At 47.2% G+C, this 21395-nt stretch overlaps 1 protein-coding gene across 1 annotated transcript in view; it reads right to left on the bottom strand.

Moving 5' to 3' along the window:
- Positions 1-10592, bottom strand: part of nol4la (nucleolar protein 4-like a) — a gene marked incomplete at its 3' end in the record, with an annotated part of 28891 nt that extends 18299 nt beyond the window's left edge. Inside the window, exon 1 of the mRNA XM_080762857.1 lies at positions 10251-10592. Coding sequence (XP_080618983.1) covers positions 10251-10580 — 330 coding nt within the window. The 5' untranslated portion in view covers positions 10581-10592. The remainder of the gene's footprint in view (positions 1-10250) is intronic.
- Between the last annotated feature and the right edge of the window lie 10803 nt (positions 10593-21395).

The raw sequence follows: 21395 nt of genomic DNA, 5'->3' as shown, positions 1-21395 counted from the left end.
TATAATATACTCATCAGAGATTCAAAAGTGCTAGCATTGTAAATTTCAAGTTAAAGTGGGCGCACGGTATATACAGTATGTCACGGTCGCATCCCTTGAGGTTTTACCTCAATACCCAGATATTTTTGTTGTGTTTCTTTTTATATGCTATGTATTTGTGGACAATTATCTAAACAGCATCTTGCAAGACTAATTATTAATACTCATCTGGAGAATTCACTAGGTATGAAAATATCAGGATATAATGTCACAAAATAGCTGGGTTATTTTATATATGTCACTCCTCTATTTAGCTGGGTTATATTTAACTATTCAGCCAAGTTAGGTAGAACATAATAGTAAGCCCGTGACACGTTCAAACTAGACATGAATGAACAAAGTCAGTCGTGATCGGGATGTATGAGAATTCTACAAAGTCGTCCCTTTAAAAGTCTGCCGTCTCCCCTCTGCTCCGTTAACATTATATCGGTAACTCATTAAAGTGGTAAATTAAATGTGAAATACATCCTCTATAAAACAACAATATATGTTGACAAAGACACTTCATACATATGGAAACATATTTTTATTCAAATCAATATAGTCTTCAGTTCATTTTGTTACATTTTAAAAGTAGGCTAACTACAGTTGAATTTCAATGGACTTCTATAGGCTGGCCTGCAGTACACCGTTCCAACGGACCAGAAGTGGGGCCGCTGTCTCATTTGGGGGCGTGACATTTGTAGTCCCTGTGTGTCTCTATGGGGCGATGATTTCAGAGTACAGAGACGGCAGGTTTAATTGGGACGTCTTCAAGTGGGTGATGATCACCAAATACGTGAAACCCGCGCCACTCACCTCCCAAATATGGTGCACGTGTGCGTGTGCGTATGTGTTGTGCCACCCCTCTCTCTCTGTCTCTGATGCCTCTTCGCCCGTCTAATCCTGTAGGACTTTAAACACCCCCCCCCCTCCCCTCCTCCTCCTCCACTGTCCCGCTACCAAACCGCTCTGTTGCTAGGAGACTGGAGGGGTTGGAGTTGGCCGCCCCCCAACCCCCCTGGCAGTCTCTGCACACACACACACACACACACACACACACACACACACACAGTAGCAGTGATGCTGAGGAGAGAGTACAAGCATCCTGCACACAGGCGGGTCGAGGGGGTCACAAGGCTAGAAGATGTTATATATTACACCACAACACATCAGTATATAGTCTCTCTCTCTCTCTCTCTCTCTCTCTCTCTCTCTCTGGTGATTATAAATATTATTATTCTTTGATAGAGTCAGGTCCATTCCCAGCACAGCCTTCACCCACCATATACAAGCTTTGACGCACGCACGAGATCACAGAGAGCGCAGCACCATTTACAGCCTAGTAGCATACTGTCCCACTTTGTTAAAATGTTGGCCTCGCCAACGCATTACAGCTGACAGCGGCGGTGTGCCGCCGCTAAGATTATCGTTGTCTTAAACACTCACGCGTGTGTGTGTGTGTGTGTGTGTGTGTGTGTGCGTGTGCGTGTGTGCGTACTAGTATTGCAAGTCCTCGCTACAATAATCTTTGGATTATTTGACCCACACTTTTTTGATTTAGCTTACTTGCTGTAGTTAGTTGTGCACTATACCGTCGCACACCGACAAATAGCAGATCTACAAGCTCACAACACGTGCGCATGACGCAAAAATGTTGGTGTTAACTGTTATGTATATGGTAATACTAACGTGCGTGACTGCGTACATGCGGGCCTGCATGTGTGTGCGTGTGTGTGTGTGTGTGTGTGTGTGTGTGTATACGTGCATGTCCCTCCCACACAGGGGGGAGGGGGAGGGCCCCAGGCCGGTTAAAAATGTGTGTTAATTTCACGTCCCATATACTTTATACTACCAATATATATATAAATACATATACTTCAAAGTTAGATGCTGTTATGAATTGTCCGTGTACATCTAAGTAAGTCACGTTTCTATGTCTCATATCTTGTTGTCACTATGATCCAGCACTATATATTCCCTGTCTGTGTAATAAACGTTGTGAACCTACAGCGTGATACTGTCTCTATGTCGCGTTATTGTTCCCCCCGGGCCCGTCGCCGTACCAAAGGAATACACACCACCCAGCCTGTCAGAACCTCGGCCCATTCAGGGACGTGCAGAATAGCGAAAATAGCAGATCTACAAACTGCGACGCGTTGAGAGCTTGTAGATCAGCTATTTTGGGGGGTGCACCCCAGCACTCTTTAGCTAATGGAGATGAGATGTGTACGACATGGATTTCTAAACAAATTTGTTCAACGCAAAATGCTGCGTTCAAGTTCAGGAGACTGAATGCTGCCTTCCGGTATGGCATGGAAAGGAGGGTAAATGCAGCAAATGCTGCATTCGTGGTCTGGAGAGGGCAGTTGTTTTACAGACAGGTGTAAGGGCAGTGGCTGAAGCTCCCTTTGATGTGTGCACGTCCCTGGTCCCATTAGATCTCACAACAGTCGCAAGTGCGAGATACTATAGTACTTCATACTCACTGTAGCATTGTGCTGCACTGGGAAATAGGAACAGAATCACTGTGCAGAAACATCCCAGACGGTTGGATAGGAGAGGTCACCGTTGTACAGACGGAGAACTCTCTGGGGATTGTGGACTAATTAATCAGATAGTAACCATGATGATGATGATGTTCCACTCTGACGGAGAGGAGCACATATTTGTGGCTGATATTCTAAATCTAAGACATAGATTACAGAGAACTATAGGTGCCTGTAACACTTGCCCTTTAGAGCGCCACAGTCCCTCCCCCTTTCAGAAAAACGAGTGGCCCAGGAAATCAAAACCCAATACATTCTCCCATAGGCACTTCTTATTTAATTTATTTAAAGACGGTTACGCCGCGGACAAAGCCAACTCGGATCGTGACAAATCATGACAATGAACACAATGTGAGCTTGCTATTTTCAGCATGCAACCAAGTGTAAAATTACTAGTAAAATGACTAGTGGACAAGGATCTCTTGTATTAGAATGTTATGTAGACATAGCACTCTATAATGTATACAGTAGCTTCACTGTACACATAATCTACTGTTAGACAGATATTAGGTTCTTAGCTTTCTGACTAGTACTATATGTATTTGATGTATTACCATGTGTTACTGTAAATCGCTCTGGATTAAGAGCGTCTGCTAAATGCCTAATTTCTTAATTATTGTAAATTGACTTGCCATTAATTAATAATTATTATTATTATTTCAACATCGTACAGCTTTCCCAAAATAATGTGACTTCATGGTAACTGTGAGAAAACTTTTGTGAATGTAAAACTTGTATTGTTTTACTGTTGCATTGGGACATTGTGTGTGTGTGCGTGCGTGTGCGTGTGCGCGCGCGCGTGTGTGCGTGTGTGTGTGTGTGTGTGTGTGTGTGTGTGTGTGTGTGTGCGTGCGTGTGCGTGTGCATGCATGCCACCCCAAACAAAACATTGTTGTGAGAGCTACACAGGGATATTTACAGGTTTCAGTTGGCATGGCAACAAAAAAAGGAACTGCTTTCATCCGTTAAAAATGAAATGCTCAGAGAGAGAGGGGGGGGGGGGGCAGAGCGAGAGAGAGAGAGAGGGGGGGGACAGAGAGAGAGAGCGAGAGAGAGAGATCAACACGTATCACAGCATTCAAAGGCATCATTCTGTAAGAACAGGGTGCGCTCTGGTGACTGACGCCCTTTCTCTCTCTCTCTCTCTCTCTCTCTCTCTCTCTCTAATCAGGACATAATGAGAGCTAAACGAGGTTGCTGCATCTCCACACACTGAGGGCTGGCCGGCCAGAGAGAGAGAGAGAGAGGCAACAAGAGAGATTCAGAAAGAGGACGAGATGTGATGTGTGTGTGTGTGTGTGTGTGTGTGGGGGGGGGGGGGGGGGGGGGGGTTGGGACGGGACACACACAGAGTCTGTGCGGCCAGAAGGGATGTCTTGTGTCCGCCCATCAGACCACCGCCCCACCCCCCGACGCACGCAAGCTCGCACGGACGCGCGCACACGCACACACACACACACACACTTGGCACATCCCGGGAGCAGCTGCAGCTATGGGGAGCTTCCAGTGACACCCACCCCGCCCCCCCCCCAGGCCCACAGCCGTGTGAAGGGGCAGTGGGCACGGGCGCGTGTGGCCGTGCACGCACGCCCTTGTGTGTGTGTGTGTGTGTGTGTGTGTGTGTGTGTGTGTGTGTGTGTACAGACCAGGTCTGTACACACACACACAACCAAATGGACCCTTCTGGCTATGGGTCAGTTTGGTTACATTTTTTTCTACTTCTAGTTCTACACTTCCTATTACATGAACCAATGGTTCTCGTCGTGGGGTCCAGGCAGGTTCACACTGTGACAGTGTGAACATGGGACCACAAATGACCAACAAGCTACCGCCCAATCTCCCTACTGGGCCTTTGTGTGTGTGCTGTTGGCCTGTCGCGTGTCGCCCCACTGTAGTGCGTGTATGTGCACATCTTGTTACTTGGGGCGGACCGGGGGGGTTTCCAAATCACCCAAATCGCGTAATGCTCCTTTAACTTATGTTGGATAAAAAATAAATACATTAAGTTTTTCTCAAATTACAATTTTTTTAAGTAATGTAATACAATGATTGAAACCATTCCAAATATGTTCATTTATTGACAGTGAATATAAATAGTTTGTGGGTCACCTGTCTCTCCTCTGCAGCTACTGGCAGTCTAATCCATGCTGATTGGAATGGACCAAGCACTCTAGAGGAGTAGGGGTGTCCGCTCATGTTGGTATTATGTTTTGTCTCGTCTATATTATACTCTGTAAATTATTTGGCACCGGGTGAAATCGTTTGCTGTCATTTAAGTCCATAATGATTAATAGTAAACGATTAACTCGTATAGGCTGTAGTTCGCCAGGTTTGAGTTAATTGGTTAACACCTTGTGATCGTGGGAGATGGTTTGCCCCGCCTCTTTAAAAGGCAGACATGCTACACAGCTGAGAGGAGTTCAGTTTGGTTTGGAGCTTGCCAGTGACAACACGGTAACACCACCAGGGAAGAGCTGTCCAGTGATGGAAGAAGTACTCAAATTATTTACTTAAGTAGAAATAGCAATTACTGCAATGTGGAAATACTACTGTTACAAATAAAAGTCTAGAATAAAAAAAATACTTGAGTAAAAGTACAAAAGTATTGGCTTCAAAATGTAGAAAGTAGGCCTACTCATGCAGACTGCACATTTCAGGTTTTGAAAATCGGCTATTTTCAAATGCCTGAAATGTAGGGCTGAAGTGGTTAATGTATGTATTTGTAATAATAATCAAATAAAAGCTACAATATTTGGATCCGAGATGTAGTGGTAAAGTAAAAGTAATGGAAAATGGAATTACTCAAGTAATGTACAAACTAATTTTAAGTAATTGTACTTAATTACTTTCCACCACTGGAGCTGACAGGATCCTTAGATGGAATGGGCATAGTCTGTGTTTATGTTTCTTTCTCTTGTGCTTTGTGTTTTTCCTGAGTTTAGCCATCAAGTATTAGTTATTTTTGGCCATTATTAGTTATTTCTGTATTGTCGCCGGCTTGCACCGTTTGTTTGGGGTAAATAAAATACCCCAAAAAATCTGCGATGCAGGGATGAGCCCTACGGGCCCGCGGGGAGAACCGGAGCTGAGGAGATCCGCGAGTAGGGCCCGGTGTGCGTCCAGAGTGGCCGCCGCCCGCCCTTCCTGGTTCGCCGGCCAGCCTTTCTACAGGTACGGTAAGTGATTTCCTTTGTTAAAATCATTGCAATAGTAGCAATGATTACTATCACTATATGATATGATATGATATAGTACTTTATTGTCGGTTCACATTGAAATTTGTCTTTCGACCCAGCAGCCATGTATGCAGAACACACACACACACACACACACACACACACACACACATAGCACAAAAAACAAGATTGCATACAGTACATAAACCGCTCGCCCCACAGACTTCAAATTCGACACACGCGTTCCACACCACCACAGGGGGTGCTGTGGCTGGTGTCGAGTCGGTCGGACCCACTGTTGTCCAGAACCGCCTCCAAAAAGGCCCCTGCCCAGGGTCTGGACCAGGCCCCTGCCCAGGGTCTATTATGGAACTGGCCTGTTCTGACATCATTCTGACGTCTGCATAGACTCTGTATTTGGGCATGCCTGTCAAATAACGCCATATGAGCATATAAGGGACACAGACAAAATATCTGGGTGGGGCATGCATTTCCAACTTGCATCGTTCCAAGTAGGCCAGTGCCCAACGGGCACCGCTCTAGTTAAACAGAAAGGGCCCTTTCCGGTCGGTAGGCTATACTAGTTTTATCCAATCAGGATAGAGAACTCGGACAGCATAAATTAAACTAGTGATTGTGAGCTTGTAGAATGGCTATTTTCAAAAGATTTGTATAGCCAATACACACACACACGCTGCGCGCACACACGTGGGGCCATGGGCGCACACATCCTGGGCTGGGCCGAGATGCATTATCGTTGTGAGAGTCGCTGATTGAACTATTCTACCTGTCGGTGTGGGACTATGGGTGCGGTGCGTTTGTTTGTCAGTCTGAGAGTCGCTGTCATCTATAACTAATAGTTTTAGTCCTCAAAATTTGAAGACATTTTTTTTTCAAGCATTATGTTTTGCACGAAAAACACTCCTTATGTCATCCCTGCTACCATATGACATGAAAAAACCACCCGCTTCGAATGTTATCGAATGTTATGCAGTACAGACGGAGTGGGTGGTGAAGAAAGCACAACAACAGCTCTAATTCCTGAGGAGATTTAAGAAAGCTGGTATGGGCCATAAAGTCCTAAAAGCTTTCTACAGAGGCACCACAGAGAGCATTCTGACTGGCTGCTTCACTGTCTGGTATGGCAGCTGCACCGACCTCAACCGTAAAGCAATGCAGAGGGTTGTGCGGACAGCCGAACGCATCAGCGGATGTGATCTCCCCCCCATCGAAGCCCTGTACGACGATCGTTGTCAGCAAAGCTTGTGGAATTATGAAAGACCCACGCGATCCCAACTGCAGACTGTTTGAGATGCTGTCGCATGGAAAACGATTTTTGCAGTCTCAAAGCCACTGGAAATAGTCTGCAAAAAAGCTTCTTTCCCCGAATAATCAGACACATGAACGAACGAATAAGAACCAGATCGAAACGGGGCAATGGAAACCCCCCCCCCCCCCCCCTGCACACGCACACCTTCGCCCTCTTCTCGCACTATTATGCTCGAATTGCATTTTTAACTAAATTAATTAGTTGTATATATGGAACATAATAAGTCCAATAATAATGTCACTTGACTCCACTAATTGCAACAAACCAAATGGTGCAACCGTACCGTGTGGGGGTCATTGGGGGGGGTCCTCACAGCATCGGGGGACTACATTTGGCCATAGCCACTTGCCCAAATGTGCTGACTTCATCACATTTGTGTGTGAAACGGCTATGGCCGTTTTTAGCCCAAGGAGTGTTTTTCGCGCAAAACATAATGCTTGGAATGGATTCAGAAGAATCATGAAAGTCCCCTAGTTTGTTCACCTAACTTTGCTACTACAGTGAAAACATGCACATACATACGCACGTACATAATATTATGCTACTGTTGTTTTACTCTTTGATTTCTCTTTCTTCCATTCTATCCCTTTGTTGGCTGTGCTTGCTGTGATTACTTGCTGTTTGATGTTATGCCATCTATGCTGCTGCATTGTCTGAAGGAAGGCCAAACTAAATTAAGTTTTACTATTATGTATCTGTACACAAGATGTAACGATAAAGTCCAACCTTGAAAACGCACGCGCACACACACACACACACACACACACACACACACACACACACACACACACACACACACACAGCGGTACAGAGTAGACTATTATAGGTTGCCCAGGTGTAGACTAGAGATAAGACATTCCAGGTGACTGAAACTAAAGGAAGTTTTATTCCAAAGACTATGACTAAAACTAAATTATTAATTTGCAGCCAAAAACAACACTGCTGGATGGGGACTACACAACTGACCCTAACTAGATCTCTACACTCACACAACAATATAACATCACACTTGTGTGAAGCGAGGGGTGCCCACTGTGGCTGCCACGTGACGTCACTGCTTTAAGCAAACATTAAAAGTCCATAGACTTGGCTGCCATGATGTCACGAGTGAAAGCCAGACAGAAGTTGGAGGGGTTAGTGCCCGGAAACAATGTGCTGGCAAGCCTATAGAATCTATATGTGCATAATATGTATACATTCCCGTCTAGAATGGTATAACCCAGAGCACCGCTAAGATTAATGGATGAGTCTGACCGTTTCTATCATAGATATTAAAGAAATAGATGCCTCATCGGCCGCTGCAGTTCGTTGGAGCGATGTGTGTTGGAGGGGTGGAAGAATTTACACTGGGGAAGGAAGCATGCAGCCATAAGTGTGGAAGGCACGTTATACGTCACGCTGCCACTCAAGTGATTACTGGCCAATCACCGTGCATCTTTTCCGGGACTTACAGACCCAAACAAACGCACGCTCATGCTTCCGCGGTGCATCGCAAGGAATCTCTGTAAAGTTTTGCCCTCCCTAGCTCCAGAGCCAGAAAGGGCGTCTACGTTTATATGTCTATGGTTTCTATAGTCTACTGTGACAACTTATATGAGCTATAGTCTACTCTATAGTCTGACAGCTTCTAAGCAGCTCAGTGGCTTTGTGTTTAGAGTGTCCTCCCTGAGACTGGGGGGTTGGGGTTCGATCCCCGACCGGCTCATATACCAAAGACTCCGAAAAATGGAACCCGCAGTGCTTCCCTGCATACTTGGTGCTCAGTGTCTAGGGTTGATAGGGCTGTAGCCTCATAACGCTATACAGAAACAGGACTCAGGAGATATAGGCTCCTGCCCTGATGGGGCTCATGGCTCGGCAAGGCTTACTTCTAAATTACTGCAGCTTCTATAAGCTATGAGTTAATCGGTGAAACACCAAAGCTATACTTATCACCTATATACAGTATATATATATATATATACACACACACCCACCCAGCAGTGTGCCTATAGGTTCAGGCTGGCATGCCACTGGCCCCATGCGCACGAAGGCATGTGCGCGCGCGCACACACACACACACACACATATCACACACGCACATCGCACACACACGCACACATCACGCACACATCACGCACACATCGCGCACACACACGCCGTCGGGTACAGCATTTGGAGTAAAATGTTGGATGGATCCCTGACTATAGACACTAGCTGCTTCTCAAAGTGGGGTACTGGGACCCCCACAGGGCCCTTGAGGGCACGGTGGGGATGCGGGGGGGGGGGGTTACGTTGAAACATGCTAACCCATATTCTCGGCTAGAGTTAATTTGGAACTTGCCGATCTAAGCTTGTGTGACGACACGGCGTGTTCTGAGCTTGTGATCGGCTATTAAAAATAAATAAATAAAATATAATACATAAAATAAAATAAATATAACAGAAAATCTTCTCGTGTTATGGGGGTGGGGGTCCCTATACTGTCACAACATTTTCAACGCAGGGTCATCATGCAGCTGGCCAATAAATAAATACATATCAAATTTGTGTTCGTTTGGGGGTTGCTTTGAGAAGCATCCTACCGTTAGGATAATCTCTCTCTCTCTCTCTCTCTCTCTCTCTCTCTCTCTCTCGGCACACAGCCGTTGCTATGGCAGCAAGCGACCAGAGGTCTGCTGTGCTCTGGAGGGGAATGGATGATGGAAGCAAAGCAACACACAAACTGGCCTAAAAATAAAATATACAAATAGAAACATTCACTTTTATTTGATTGATATTTAATTATTTCTTTCTTCAATCTGAGGAAACAATAGGCTGTGTGTGTGATGTTATAAACAATGCATCATCCATCCATGATCCAGCTGACAGGTGGATGCGTGCGTAATAGCTTGCGATAATGGCAACTTAATAGGCGGTAACGGGACATGTCCTGCGCGCACGCACGCATACGCACACACACACACACACACACACACACACACACACGCGCGCGCTTTCTTTCTTTCTCTCTAATACCAATAGTCTTCCAAATCTTTTTTTCTCTCTTCCACACACACACACACACACGCGCGCACGGAGTCTCCTTTCTCTCGCCCTCTTTCTCTCCTATAGCTCTCAGTCTATTTCTCGCGCGCGCGCGCACACACACACGCACACACACACACACACACACACACACTTGAGTTCAGCACCCACCGTAGACTTCACCGGGACGTAGAGCACGGGCTTCCCGGCCGCCGGGCCCATCGTCAACCCGCCGCCGGGCTGCTTCTTGCCGCCGCCGAGGTGCTGCTCTCCCACCTGGAAGCCCTTGGACTTCACCCAGAACTTGAACTTGGCATTGATGTGGCTGCTGTCCACGTACACGCCGTCCGTGCACGCCGTGTCCGCGGCCGCCGCCGCCGCCGCCGTGTCGCTGTGCATCAGCGTGTGCATGATCTTGTTGTACTTCCTGCGCGTGACCGTCTTTGTCTTGCCGGAGTCTCCGTAGGTGCGCAGGCACCAGTCCTGGAACTCCCCGAACATGTCCGCCTCCTGCACCGCGCCGTGGTGCCGCTTCACCGGCCCGTCCAGCACCGAGGACCGCTGCCTCGATGCCATGGTGGCTCTGGCGCTCTCTCTCTCTCTCTCTCTCTCTCTCTCTCTCTCTCTCTGTGACCACGTCTGTGTGTGTGTGTGTGTGTGTGTGTGTGTGTGTGTGTGTGTGTGTGTGTGTGTGTGTGTGTGTGTGTGTGTGTGTGTGTGTGTGTGTGTGTGTGTGTGTGCGCGCGTGCGCGTGGTGCGTGTCACTCACACTCCCTCTCTCTCTCTCTCTCTCTCTCTCTCTGTGTCACTCACAATCACTCTGTGTCTTTCTCACACTGTCACACACGACACATGCACACTCCCTCTGTCTGTGTGTGTGCGTGTGCGTGCGTGTGTGTGTGTGTGTGTGTGTGTGTGTGTGTGTGAGAGAGAGAGAGAAAGTCTCTCTCACACACACTCTCTCCCTCTGTCTCTCGATCTCACACACGCACACACACTCTCTCTCTCTCTCTCTCTCTCTCTCTCTCTCTCTCTCTCTCTCTCTCTCTCTCTCTCTCCTCCCCCTCTCGTCTCGGTTCAAATAAAGCTAATAAAACAGTGCTGAATGGTGTTGGTGGCGTTTCTTCTTTCTTCTCGTCCTGTTATATCCTCCGGACGGTCCTCTCTCTCTCTCTCTCGTCCCGCGTCGACGATAGCCCCGTTCTGGCGGAGGAATATGGAATAAAGAACCTCGGAGCTCCCTATAGAGCTTCTAAAGCCAAAGGCTCGCCATGGTTGGACCGACCGACCGAACACACACCTGTTAGAGAGGAGTCTATACCGTCCCGAACCGCAGCGGCAAAATGTCACTCCTCCTCCATCAGCATCATTATCATCATTGTGGTTATGGGGAGGAGAGGAAAGGGGGATGTCCTACACGGAGCTTCTCTCTCTCTCTCTCTCTCTCTCTCTCTCTCTCTCTCTCTCTCTCTCTCTCTCTCTCTCTCTCTCTCTCTCTCTCTCTCTCCACACACCTGTGCGTAAAAACGCTCTCTTGACAAAAAAGCCCCCCCCCCTCCCTCCCAGCACACACAGTCAAACAACAAAGAAGTCTCAGACTGAGACAAAGCAGCACGGAGGAGACATCATCCTCATCATCATGCTCTCTGCATGGGTTTCTTTCTATATCGACCTACTTTCTGTCAGGAAGCAGCCGCACTATGTTCGGATGTCTGTTCCTCCGTCTCTGTCTCTCACGGTCTCACCAACCACACAAGAGCTTGATAAGCGTTTTCTCACACGTTTCAGAATCCAGATCGCCTCTCTCTCTCTCTCTCTCTCTCTACTCATCACGGGAGTCAGCGCCACCTGGGATATAGTTATTGTTCCAGGCAGCCAGCGCGTCACACCTGTAGCCCACGCTTGTGTGTGTGTGTGTGTGTGTGTGTGTGTGTGTGTGTGTGTGTGTAACTATAGCCCTGTAGGCTATATAGGCTCTGTGTCGAGGTCCACCATTTCATTCTCTATTGCATTCTGCAACTGTGTATCAGACTTCTCGTAAATTAAGTGATGCAGATGTTCAACTAATTTAACTCTTGACAGCTTGACAGTGTAAAACGTTCATTGATTTCACGCAGAGTTAAAGATCTGATAAGTTATATGTTACCATCATTTAGCTGAGGACCACCTGGAACCTCCTCAAGGACCACTGGTGGTCCCCGGACCACTGGTTGAGAACCCCTGCGATATAGGCTATATAAGATGGTTTACAGCTACTGAACCCCGCGTGGGCGGGACTTTCACCCCCTCTAGTTTTAGACCGCGACGGAGGGGCGCCGTCTCAAGCTATAGATCCTTGAGAGAGAGAGACGAAAGCGAGCGAATTGTCGTGGCGAACGTTTCGAGGTTCGCTTGTGCGGACTCGGCACCGTTCGAGTTACGACCAAGGGGCCAGTGAGGCGCTCCAACGTTGAAGCACTGGGCCCTAGTGGTAAGAGGAAGGACTGCAGGTGGACCCGTGGATTCATGACGAGGAAACCCCTTGCAGCTGGGCTTTAACATTGAGCGCTCGGTTGCACTTCCGCATTTGGGCAACAAAATGTTGTGCCCAAATCGAAAAAAGGCGGAAGTAGACGGTCCTTCCGGGTGCTTCAAAACACCACTGAGCAACATCCACTGACATGAATAGCGGGGGGGATTCAGGCGCGTTCAGGCGAGTTGGCACTTGCAATTTGGACGTCTAAATCGAGAAAATGCTGAAGTATAGAGCGCTCTTCTGGGTGCTTTCAAAACGCCAGTGAGCAACTTCCATCGAAATGAATAGTGGGGACGAGGCTGTCTGCTCTCTAGTTTATATATACGGTAACTCCATTTAGTAGGCCTACATGTAAATACATAGATGATTGTCTTGGAGTGAAGATGCATTTCTGCAGATGTTCGCAGCCATCGTCTCGCCTCTCTCACGTAAAAAAAAGCACACCTGCTGTTTTAGTCTCGTCCTTAGTGTAGGGCCGCTATATACAGGCTATAGGTGATTATAGAGAGAGAATACAGTGTGCAGGGCCGCTATATACAGGCTATAGGTGATTATAGAGAGAGAATACAGTGTGCAGGGCCGCTATATACAGGCTATAGGTGATTATAGAGAGAGAATACAGTGTGCAGGGCCGCTATATACAGGCTATAGGTGATTGAGAGAGAATACAGTGTGCAGGGCCGCTATATATACAGGCTATAGGTGACCAGTAAGACACGCAAACACGGGAAGCGAACGCAGCTCGTACATATTTGGGTTTTGGATGTATAGCTGCTTTGGGGACTCCTTATATGGTTATGGCTGAGTCATGGTGACGTAATCACTCAGCTCCATATATGGGCACAAAAGCGGGACAGACAGACAGACACACACACAGACAGACATGATAGAATACAGTGTGCAGGGCCGCTATATACAGGCTATAGGTGATTATAGAGAGAGAATACAGTGTGCAGGGCCGCTATATACAGGCTATAGGTGATTATACAGAGAGAATACAGTGTGCAGGGCCGCTACAGGCTATAGGTGATTATAGAGAGAGAATACAGTGTGCAGGGCCGCTATATACAGGCTATAGGTGATTATAGAGAGAGAATACAGTGTGCAGGGCCGCTATATATACAGGCTATAGGTGACCAGTAAGACACGCAAACACGGGAAGCGAACGCAGCTCGTACATATTTGGGTTTTGGATGTATAGCTGCTTTGGGGACTCCTTATATGGTTATGGCTGAGTCATGGTGACGTAATCACTCAGCTCCATATATGGGCACAAAAGCGGGACAGACAGACAGACACACACACAGACAGACATGATAGAATACAGTGTGCAGGGCCGCTATATACAGGCTATAGGTGATTATAGAGAGAGAATACAGTGTGCAGGGCCGCTATATACAGGCTATAGGTGATTATAGAGAGAGAATACAGTGTGCAGGGCCGCTATATACAGGCTATAGGTGATTATAGAGAGAGAATACAGTGTGCAGGGCCGCTATATACAGGCTATAGGTGATTATAGGGATATAAGCTGATCAGTCTAAAAAACCCCGCTCTTAAAAAAATACGCTCGATCTGCATTAATAAAACCACAAACATGTATTCAAGTTTAACGTGAAACCCACAAATATATAGGAGTGAATGCGTAGCCAATAGCTCTGTCCCATTCCATTATATCCGTGTGTGTGTGTGTGTGTGTGTGTGTGTGTGTGTGTGTGTGTGTGTGTGTGTGTGTGTGTGTGTGTGTGTGTGTGTGTGTGTGTGTGTGTGTGTGTGTGTGTGTGCACGCGTGTGTCCATGCTGGCGGTGGTGGTGACTGCTGCTGTTGCCATGACAGCGGTTCAGCAGCAGTGGAGTCAGGACGGGCCATCCCACACACACACACACACACACACACACACACGCCGTGACACACCGCACAGGCAGCCGCCTCGGGGCGGCAGTGGCTCAGGGGTACAGTGGCCGGTAGAGCGGCCAGATGGGAACTGCAACATTTCCCAGTTCAATCCTGGGCTCCCCCCAGAGTAAATGGTCCATTTATATATTATTGCGTTTTTATCCGAGGCGCTTTACATAGATAGTGCATTACATTCACCCATTCACACACACATTCACACACCGACGGCGGAGGAAACCATGCAAGACAATTATAGGCTAGGGGTTCGGAGTCTTGCTCAAGGACACTTCGACACTAACTCTGGGGCAGCCCGGGATCGAACTGGGAGCCTCGCTGTTTCCCATCCAGCTGTGTTACCGGCCAGGCGGCCACTCTACCCCTGAGCCACTGCTGCCCAAACCTAACACTATAGCCGCACGCAACAGCCACAGTGATTCTTAACCGACCCCGCATGTGTCTTAACCGACCACGCATGTGTCTTAAAGATGGAGTGCCACAATTTTTGTATTTTTCGAGTTTTTCATGTGTCTATGAGGTGACAGTACTTCATGAGAGTTGTTTTTATGTGCAATGGTGTATTAACTTTGTATTTCGGGTTTCTTCCTGGAGGCTGAACTTTTGACAGTCAAACAGGCCAATGAAGTAAACAGTAATATAGTGACACCACACTATCAGCCCCTCCCCTAACCCCTCCCCCTTTATCATACAACTATAGCTGTGGGTGCGGCTTCAGTTCAGGTGGATCACCACCCATCACCACCCACCAGGCAAACCAGGCATACTTAATGAATTGGTGGGCGTGTCCACATAAAAGCATGATTTTAACAAATACTGTACACTTTTTGGAAAAAGTTCTTCCCCCTTATATTGTAATAATACCCGATGATCATGTTTTGGGGTGGAAAAAAATTGTGGCAATCCATCTTTAACCGACCACATATGTGTCTTAACCGGCCACGCATGTGTCTTAACCGACCCTGCATGTGTATTAACCGACCACGCATGTGTCTTAACCGACCCTGCATGTGTATTAACCGACCACGCATGTGTCTTAACCGACCCTGCATGTGTCTTAACCGACCACGCATGTGTCTTAACCGACCCCGCATGTGTCTTAACCGGCCACGCATGTGTCTTAACCGACCCTGCATGTGTATTAACCGACCACGTATGTGTCTTAACCGACCCCGCATGTGTCTTAACCGGCCACGCATGTGTCTTAACCGGCCACGCATGTGTCTTAACCGGCCACGCATGTATCTTAACGTCATTTATTGGGTGAACGATAGTCCTTTAATGATATTGACCTATGGATGAAGTGTTGAAGTGTTCATTATTCAATGGTAAATGGTGCATTTATAGCGCCGGTTAAGTCTTAACCGGCCACACATGTGTATTAACCGACCACGCATGTCGGAGCCACGTATATGTGTCTTAACCGACCACGTATGTCGGACAATTGGTGCATCGGAAGGTGTATGAATGTGTGTGTGAATGGGTAAATGTTACCCAATCTATGTAAAGGTGTGTGAATGTGTGTGTGGATGGGTGAATGTAATGCACAATCTATGTAAAGTTGTGTGAATGTGTGTGTGAATGGGTGAATGTAATGCACGATCTATGTAAAGTGGATAAAAGCGCTATAAATGCACCATTTACCATTGAATAATGAACACTTCAACACTTCATCCATAGGTCAATATCATTAAAGGACTATCGTTCACCCAATAAATGACTTATTGTCACGGGTAGCCTGTGCCCTATACACGCACGAGCGCGCGCACACACACACACACACACACACACACACACACACACACACACTGGATGGTGCCAAGTATTGTAGAGGAAGAGGGGTGTTTGTTCATATGTTTGATTAATGTTGTGTCTCATTTAATGAATTGTGCCCGTGAAATACAACTGAGTGTTTGTAAATTCCTTTAATTGTAATGGATAGTGTAAGATTACTCATGGGCCTTATAGTTAGCCAGGGGTAATGCCTGGCTAACTAATTAGTTAATTGGGTTATGCATTACTGATTAGTCCTATTTTTTGGCCGGTATTATTTACTTTTGTTTGTTATTCGTGTGAGAGGTATACATAAAAATACCCGAAATGTGCTCGGACGTTTAGACCGATGGTAATTCCGACGGAGCATTAGTCCGACATGCGGGAACAACGGTCGGACTAGCGAGCTAACATGCGCTGCTCCCGTGCTTGCGGTTATGGTTATAGTTATGGTTTGAGGTAGGTTGTCGGTCTATAATGAATGTCGGACCAAAGCCTTTCCACACTCTTTTCGATCGATTACACACCCCCAAAGTCTCAAATTCATGGAGATTGTTTGGATTATGTCGCATTCCTGAGACAATAATTTGTTGACCCGGTCGGTCAGCAGGAGACTGCTGATTGGCTCTGGGATGTGACAAACACAAAACAGTCTCCAGGAATTCGACGCTTCACCGGGTGTGTGATTGATCCATCCATCCATCCATCCATCTTCAACCGCTCATCCGTAGTCGGGTCACGGGGGGCAACAGCTCCACCAGAGTGCTCCTGACTTCCCTCTCCCAAACAACATTAGTAACGTCCTCCTGGGGGATCCCGAGGTGTACCAAGGCCAGTGAGTCGATGTAATCCCTCCAACCGACGCCTTGGTCTGCCCCGGGGTCTCCTCCCAGTGGGACGTGCATCGAGGACCTCCCTAGGGAGACGCTTGAGAGGCATCCTAACCAGATGCCCGAACCACCTAAGCTTGCTCCTTTCCAGGCGAAGAAGCATCGAGTCTCTCTCGTGTGACTGAACTTCTCACCCTATCTCTGAGGGAGATGCCAGCCACCCGTCGGAGAAAACTCATTTTGCATTCGCGACCTTATTCTTTGGGTCATGACCCACACACTTCATGACCATAGGTGAGAGTATAGGAACAATGATTGCTCAGTATAGACAGAGAGCTTTGTCTTCTGACTCAGCTCTCTTTTCGTCACAACACTGCAGTACAGCGACTGCAACATCGCCCTGCCACTCCGATTCCCCGGCTGATCTCCTTCTCCGTCCTCCTCTCACTCGTGAAAAAGACCCTGAGATACTTAAACTCCTTCACGTGGGGTAAAGTCTCATTCCCATACTTGTGTGATTGATATTGATAGAAAATACAAAATAAGTCATGTTTTGGGTGGTCCAGAGTTGCTATACTGTAACCTAATCGGTGTGCTCTCACACCATCATCTATACACCAAAAACAGCCGATCTACAAGCTCACAGACACTGCTTTTGGATAGTGTTGGGGGTGGGAGGGGGGGGGTGGGTTCAAGTGGTTAAATAAAGTGTGTGTGTGTGTGTGTGTGTGTGTGTGTGTGTGTGTGTGTGTGTGTGTGTGTGTGTGTGTGTGTGTGTGTGTGTGTGTGTGTGTGTGTGTGTGTGTGTGTGTGTGTGTGTGTGTGTGTGTGTGTGTGTGTGTGTGTGTGTGCGTGTCTCTGTGTCTGGCCGAGGAGGACCTTCAGGACATTTCATTTAGTTTCATCATCATCTCTCTCTCTCTCTCTCTCTCTCTCTCTCAGGACTGGCCCATATTCAGGATGCGCTCCAGGAATTACCCAGAATGCCTTGAGGCCGGGGTAAACCCATGATATGTGTGTCAAGACACCTTTATTTATTAGACTATATATTATTTATTAGGTTATATAACGCAACATTTATTTATCAGCTATATAAAACAACAGTTGAGCCAAAGTGGCACTTTGGGCGGCGGTGGCTCAGGGGTGGCTCAGTTCGAACCCAGGCTCCCCCAGAGTTAGTGTCGGAAGTGTCCTTGAGCAAGACACTGAACCCCTAATTGCTCCTGATGTGCTAGTTGGTGCCTTGTATGGTTTCCGCCACCATCGGTGTATGAATGTGTGTGTGAATGGGTGAATGTAATGCACAATCTATGTAAAGCGCCTTGGATAAAGACGCTATATAAATGCACTATTTACCATTTACTTAATTCACCAATAAGTCCTTCTACACTATAGTCTTTTGGGATGCGAATCGAATAGAAGAGTTACAATATTGAGGGGGCGGAAACCGAGCGCTCGAGCGCTGTTCATGCAGCCTGAACTGAGACAAGCTGGAGTTGGAAATACTACTACTTATTAATATTACGTAGCAGTGTTGTTTTCGTCGATGTCAGTCGACTACCTTTTTTCACTGACGAAAACTACATAAAAACTAAGCCATGACTAAAACTAAGACTAAATATACTGACAATTTACATTTCATTTCATTTTACACTTGGTTGCATGTAAGTGTAAAAACATTACGACGGCATCAAGGCACGCCAAACTACATGTTAGTTGAGTAAATCAACTGTAGATTTAGTCGACTAAAACTAAAACACTCCGGGTGACTAAAATGTGAACTAAATGAAACTTATTCAAAATCAAAAAATAATTTTGACAGAATTGGCCACCACATATAAGCCAGCATGGCGATAACCCCCTTGCTTTTGTAGAATTATGGCCTCAGGTCTTTAACACACGGAATTCTCCGTCATTAATAGCTTTTTTTAATGATGTTTCTTTGCTTGGCCATGTCTTCCTCAGTGATCCTAGACATGTTTCACGCATGCACATTGCCGTTCACTTCCTTGTACTAAACTCGACTAAACTGTCTCTTCTCTCTGAATCTACGGCGCACTTCATGGTTTTGATCAGAACTGCAGTGTTCTGTCCTTATTTCTGACTCAACCAATTGGGCATCTCGTTTTGGAATATTAAAGCTTCTAAAGAGAGTGCGAAGTAGTAATGGAATAATTGATCGCCTCCCAGTTTTGGGGGGGGAATGGAAGGCGAGGCTTTTCAGAGTAAAATCTGCCGATCTGCTTGGCACTCTAGCGCCTTTATTCTGAAAGTAAGACGGTGAAGACGGGGCCAGTCAGTCAGATTCCAGGCATGGTCCTGTGCCTCCTCCTCAGGCCGCTATAGCCCCCAGACCCCCCACCCCCACCACCCGGACGCCCCGCCGCTGCAGCGGGCCATGCATCCTCTCTCCTCTGTGGGTCCATGTGGTTCAGCTGTCAGACCTCCTCTCCTAACGAGGTAGAACGGCTGTAATTATAGGCTCCCCATCCCCCGCACCGAGAGCTGTCTCTCTCTCTGCTGCACCGTGGGGCGGACGGCTGGCTGTCTCTCCTGAAAGGCCACGGTGTGAGTGGCTGTCACAGGCATCTAGAGAGAGCGGACAGCCCCGCCCCCCAGCTATTTACTTTTCAATGGAAGTATAGTTGCTCAGTGGCGTTTGAAGCACCCGGAAGTCTGCCGCCGGAAGCAGTGACGTAGACTGCGTGGGGGCGGCGGTGCTCGAGCCCCCATGAGGAATTAGACCTGAATATATACCGTAGGCCTATATATTCGCCTCGGTTCGTCCCGTTTGTACCGTGCCAGGTCGCGCCGCGCCCGTTCGCGCAATTCTCGTCTTTGCATTGACTTTGTATGTAATCGCGCCGCTCTAACCATCCAAGTCTGAACGCACCTTAACACCTCCTCACTGTCCGGGGACGGGGGGTGGTGGGGGTGGACTGACCTCTTGTACACATGCAGATCAGGCATCCAATGGTATGCATACAGTACTGTTCTCTGCTTAGGCTACTTGTTCACAATGAAACCACCACCTGGCATTTAAACATGCTCTTCTCTTTATTACCTAAACACTGTGACATGTTTAAAAAGTGTTACAAGTGTTTAGAACCTAAATGCTTGGGTTTAGGGTGTATAACTAAAGAAAAAAACTAAAAATAATTCCCCGCTGGGGGGGTGTTAGCAGGGGCGGGCCCATAGAGTATTAAAAGGATAGAGACTGAACTGGCGCGAAGCTCCGCCCCCTCCGCTATTCATGTCAGTGGAAGTTTCTCAGTGGCGTTTTGAAGCCGCCGGAGGGACCGTCTATTTCCGCCTTTTTGGGCGGATTTCCGCATTGGTCCAATGCGGAAATGCAACCGAGCGCTCAATGTTAAAGCCCAGCTGCACGGGGTTTCCTCGTCATGAATCCACAGCCTGCAGTCCTTCCTCTTACCACTAGGGCCCAGCGCTTCAACATTGGAGTGCCTAGCTGGCCCCTTGGCATGACGATTATAAAAACATTTCGTCCCTGGCTGGAAGTATACCACCGTTGGCTATGGTTGGTTATTGGCTCGCGCATGGTCTCAACTTTTGAGGTCAACTTTTGCGCCATGACATCACTGAACGTCCGTTCACCTCCATGAACGTCCTGAAGTTCCAGCTTTGGCCAGTAGGGTAGAGGCTTGTCTGCATTTCATGCGAACGCAGGAAGTCGAGAGTAGCATAGCTTTAATGCGAAGACATTAGAAGCTATGAACCAGAGCTACAGGTTGAGCAACAAACCAAAACTAGAAAACACTTTAGTTGACTATAATAAAGGTCACGTCTTCTCTCTTCTCAAAGAAACATTCAATTGAAGTCCACCCCTCTCCACCCCAAAAGGTTGTCATTTAAACTACACATAAATGGGACAACCGCGCACCCGGTAAGAATGTTCAGAGACATTGAGACGAATTGGAGTCGTGCAGGGCTTACTTGCTTTAAAGATTAAAGCATTACTTTTAGGAATACCTGCCTGGTTGGCGGTGGATTAGACCGGGGACGAGCGTGTTTTGGGGCGAGCGTTCTTTCATTCACCGTCCTAAAAGCCTCCTTCAGCTTCGGGTGTATGAATGAAGTTGTGGCCCAAGTCTGATCCATGATCCTGTTCCAATCTCAAGTGACAATTTGTCAACTACTGCCTCCTGCTGGCCAAATGTAGCATTTGCTCCTCCTTTGTGTCACCACCATTCTGTCCAGAGAGATCTATCTGATCAGACTTTTTCACATGAACACTCACTATTGATACACATGCAGTGTCATTCATA

Source organism: Protomyctophum bolini (assembly GCF_963924005.1).
Source record: "Protomyctophum bolini genome assembly, chromosome: 5".
Classification (NCBI taxonomy): Eukaryota; Metazoa; Chordata; class Actinopteri; order Myctophiformes; family Myctophidae; genus Protomyctophum; species Protomyctophum bolini.
The sequence above is the reverse complement of the archived record's forward strand: the minus strand, read 5'-3'. Positions and strand labels throughout refer to the sequence as shown.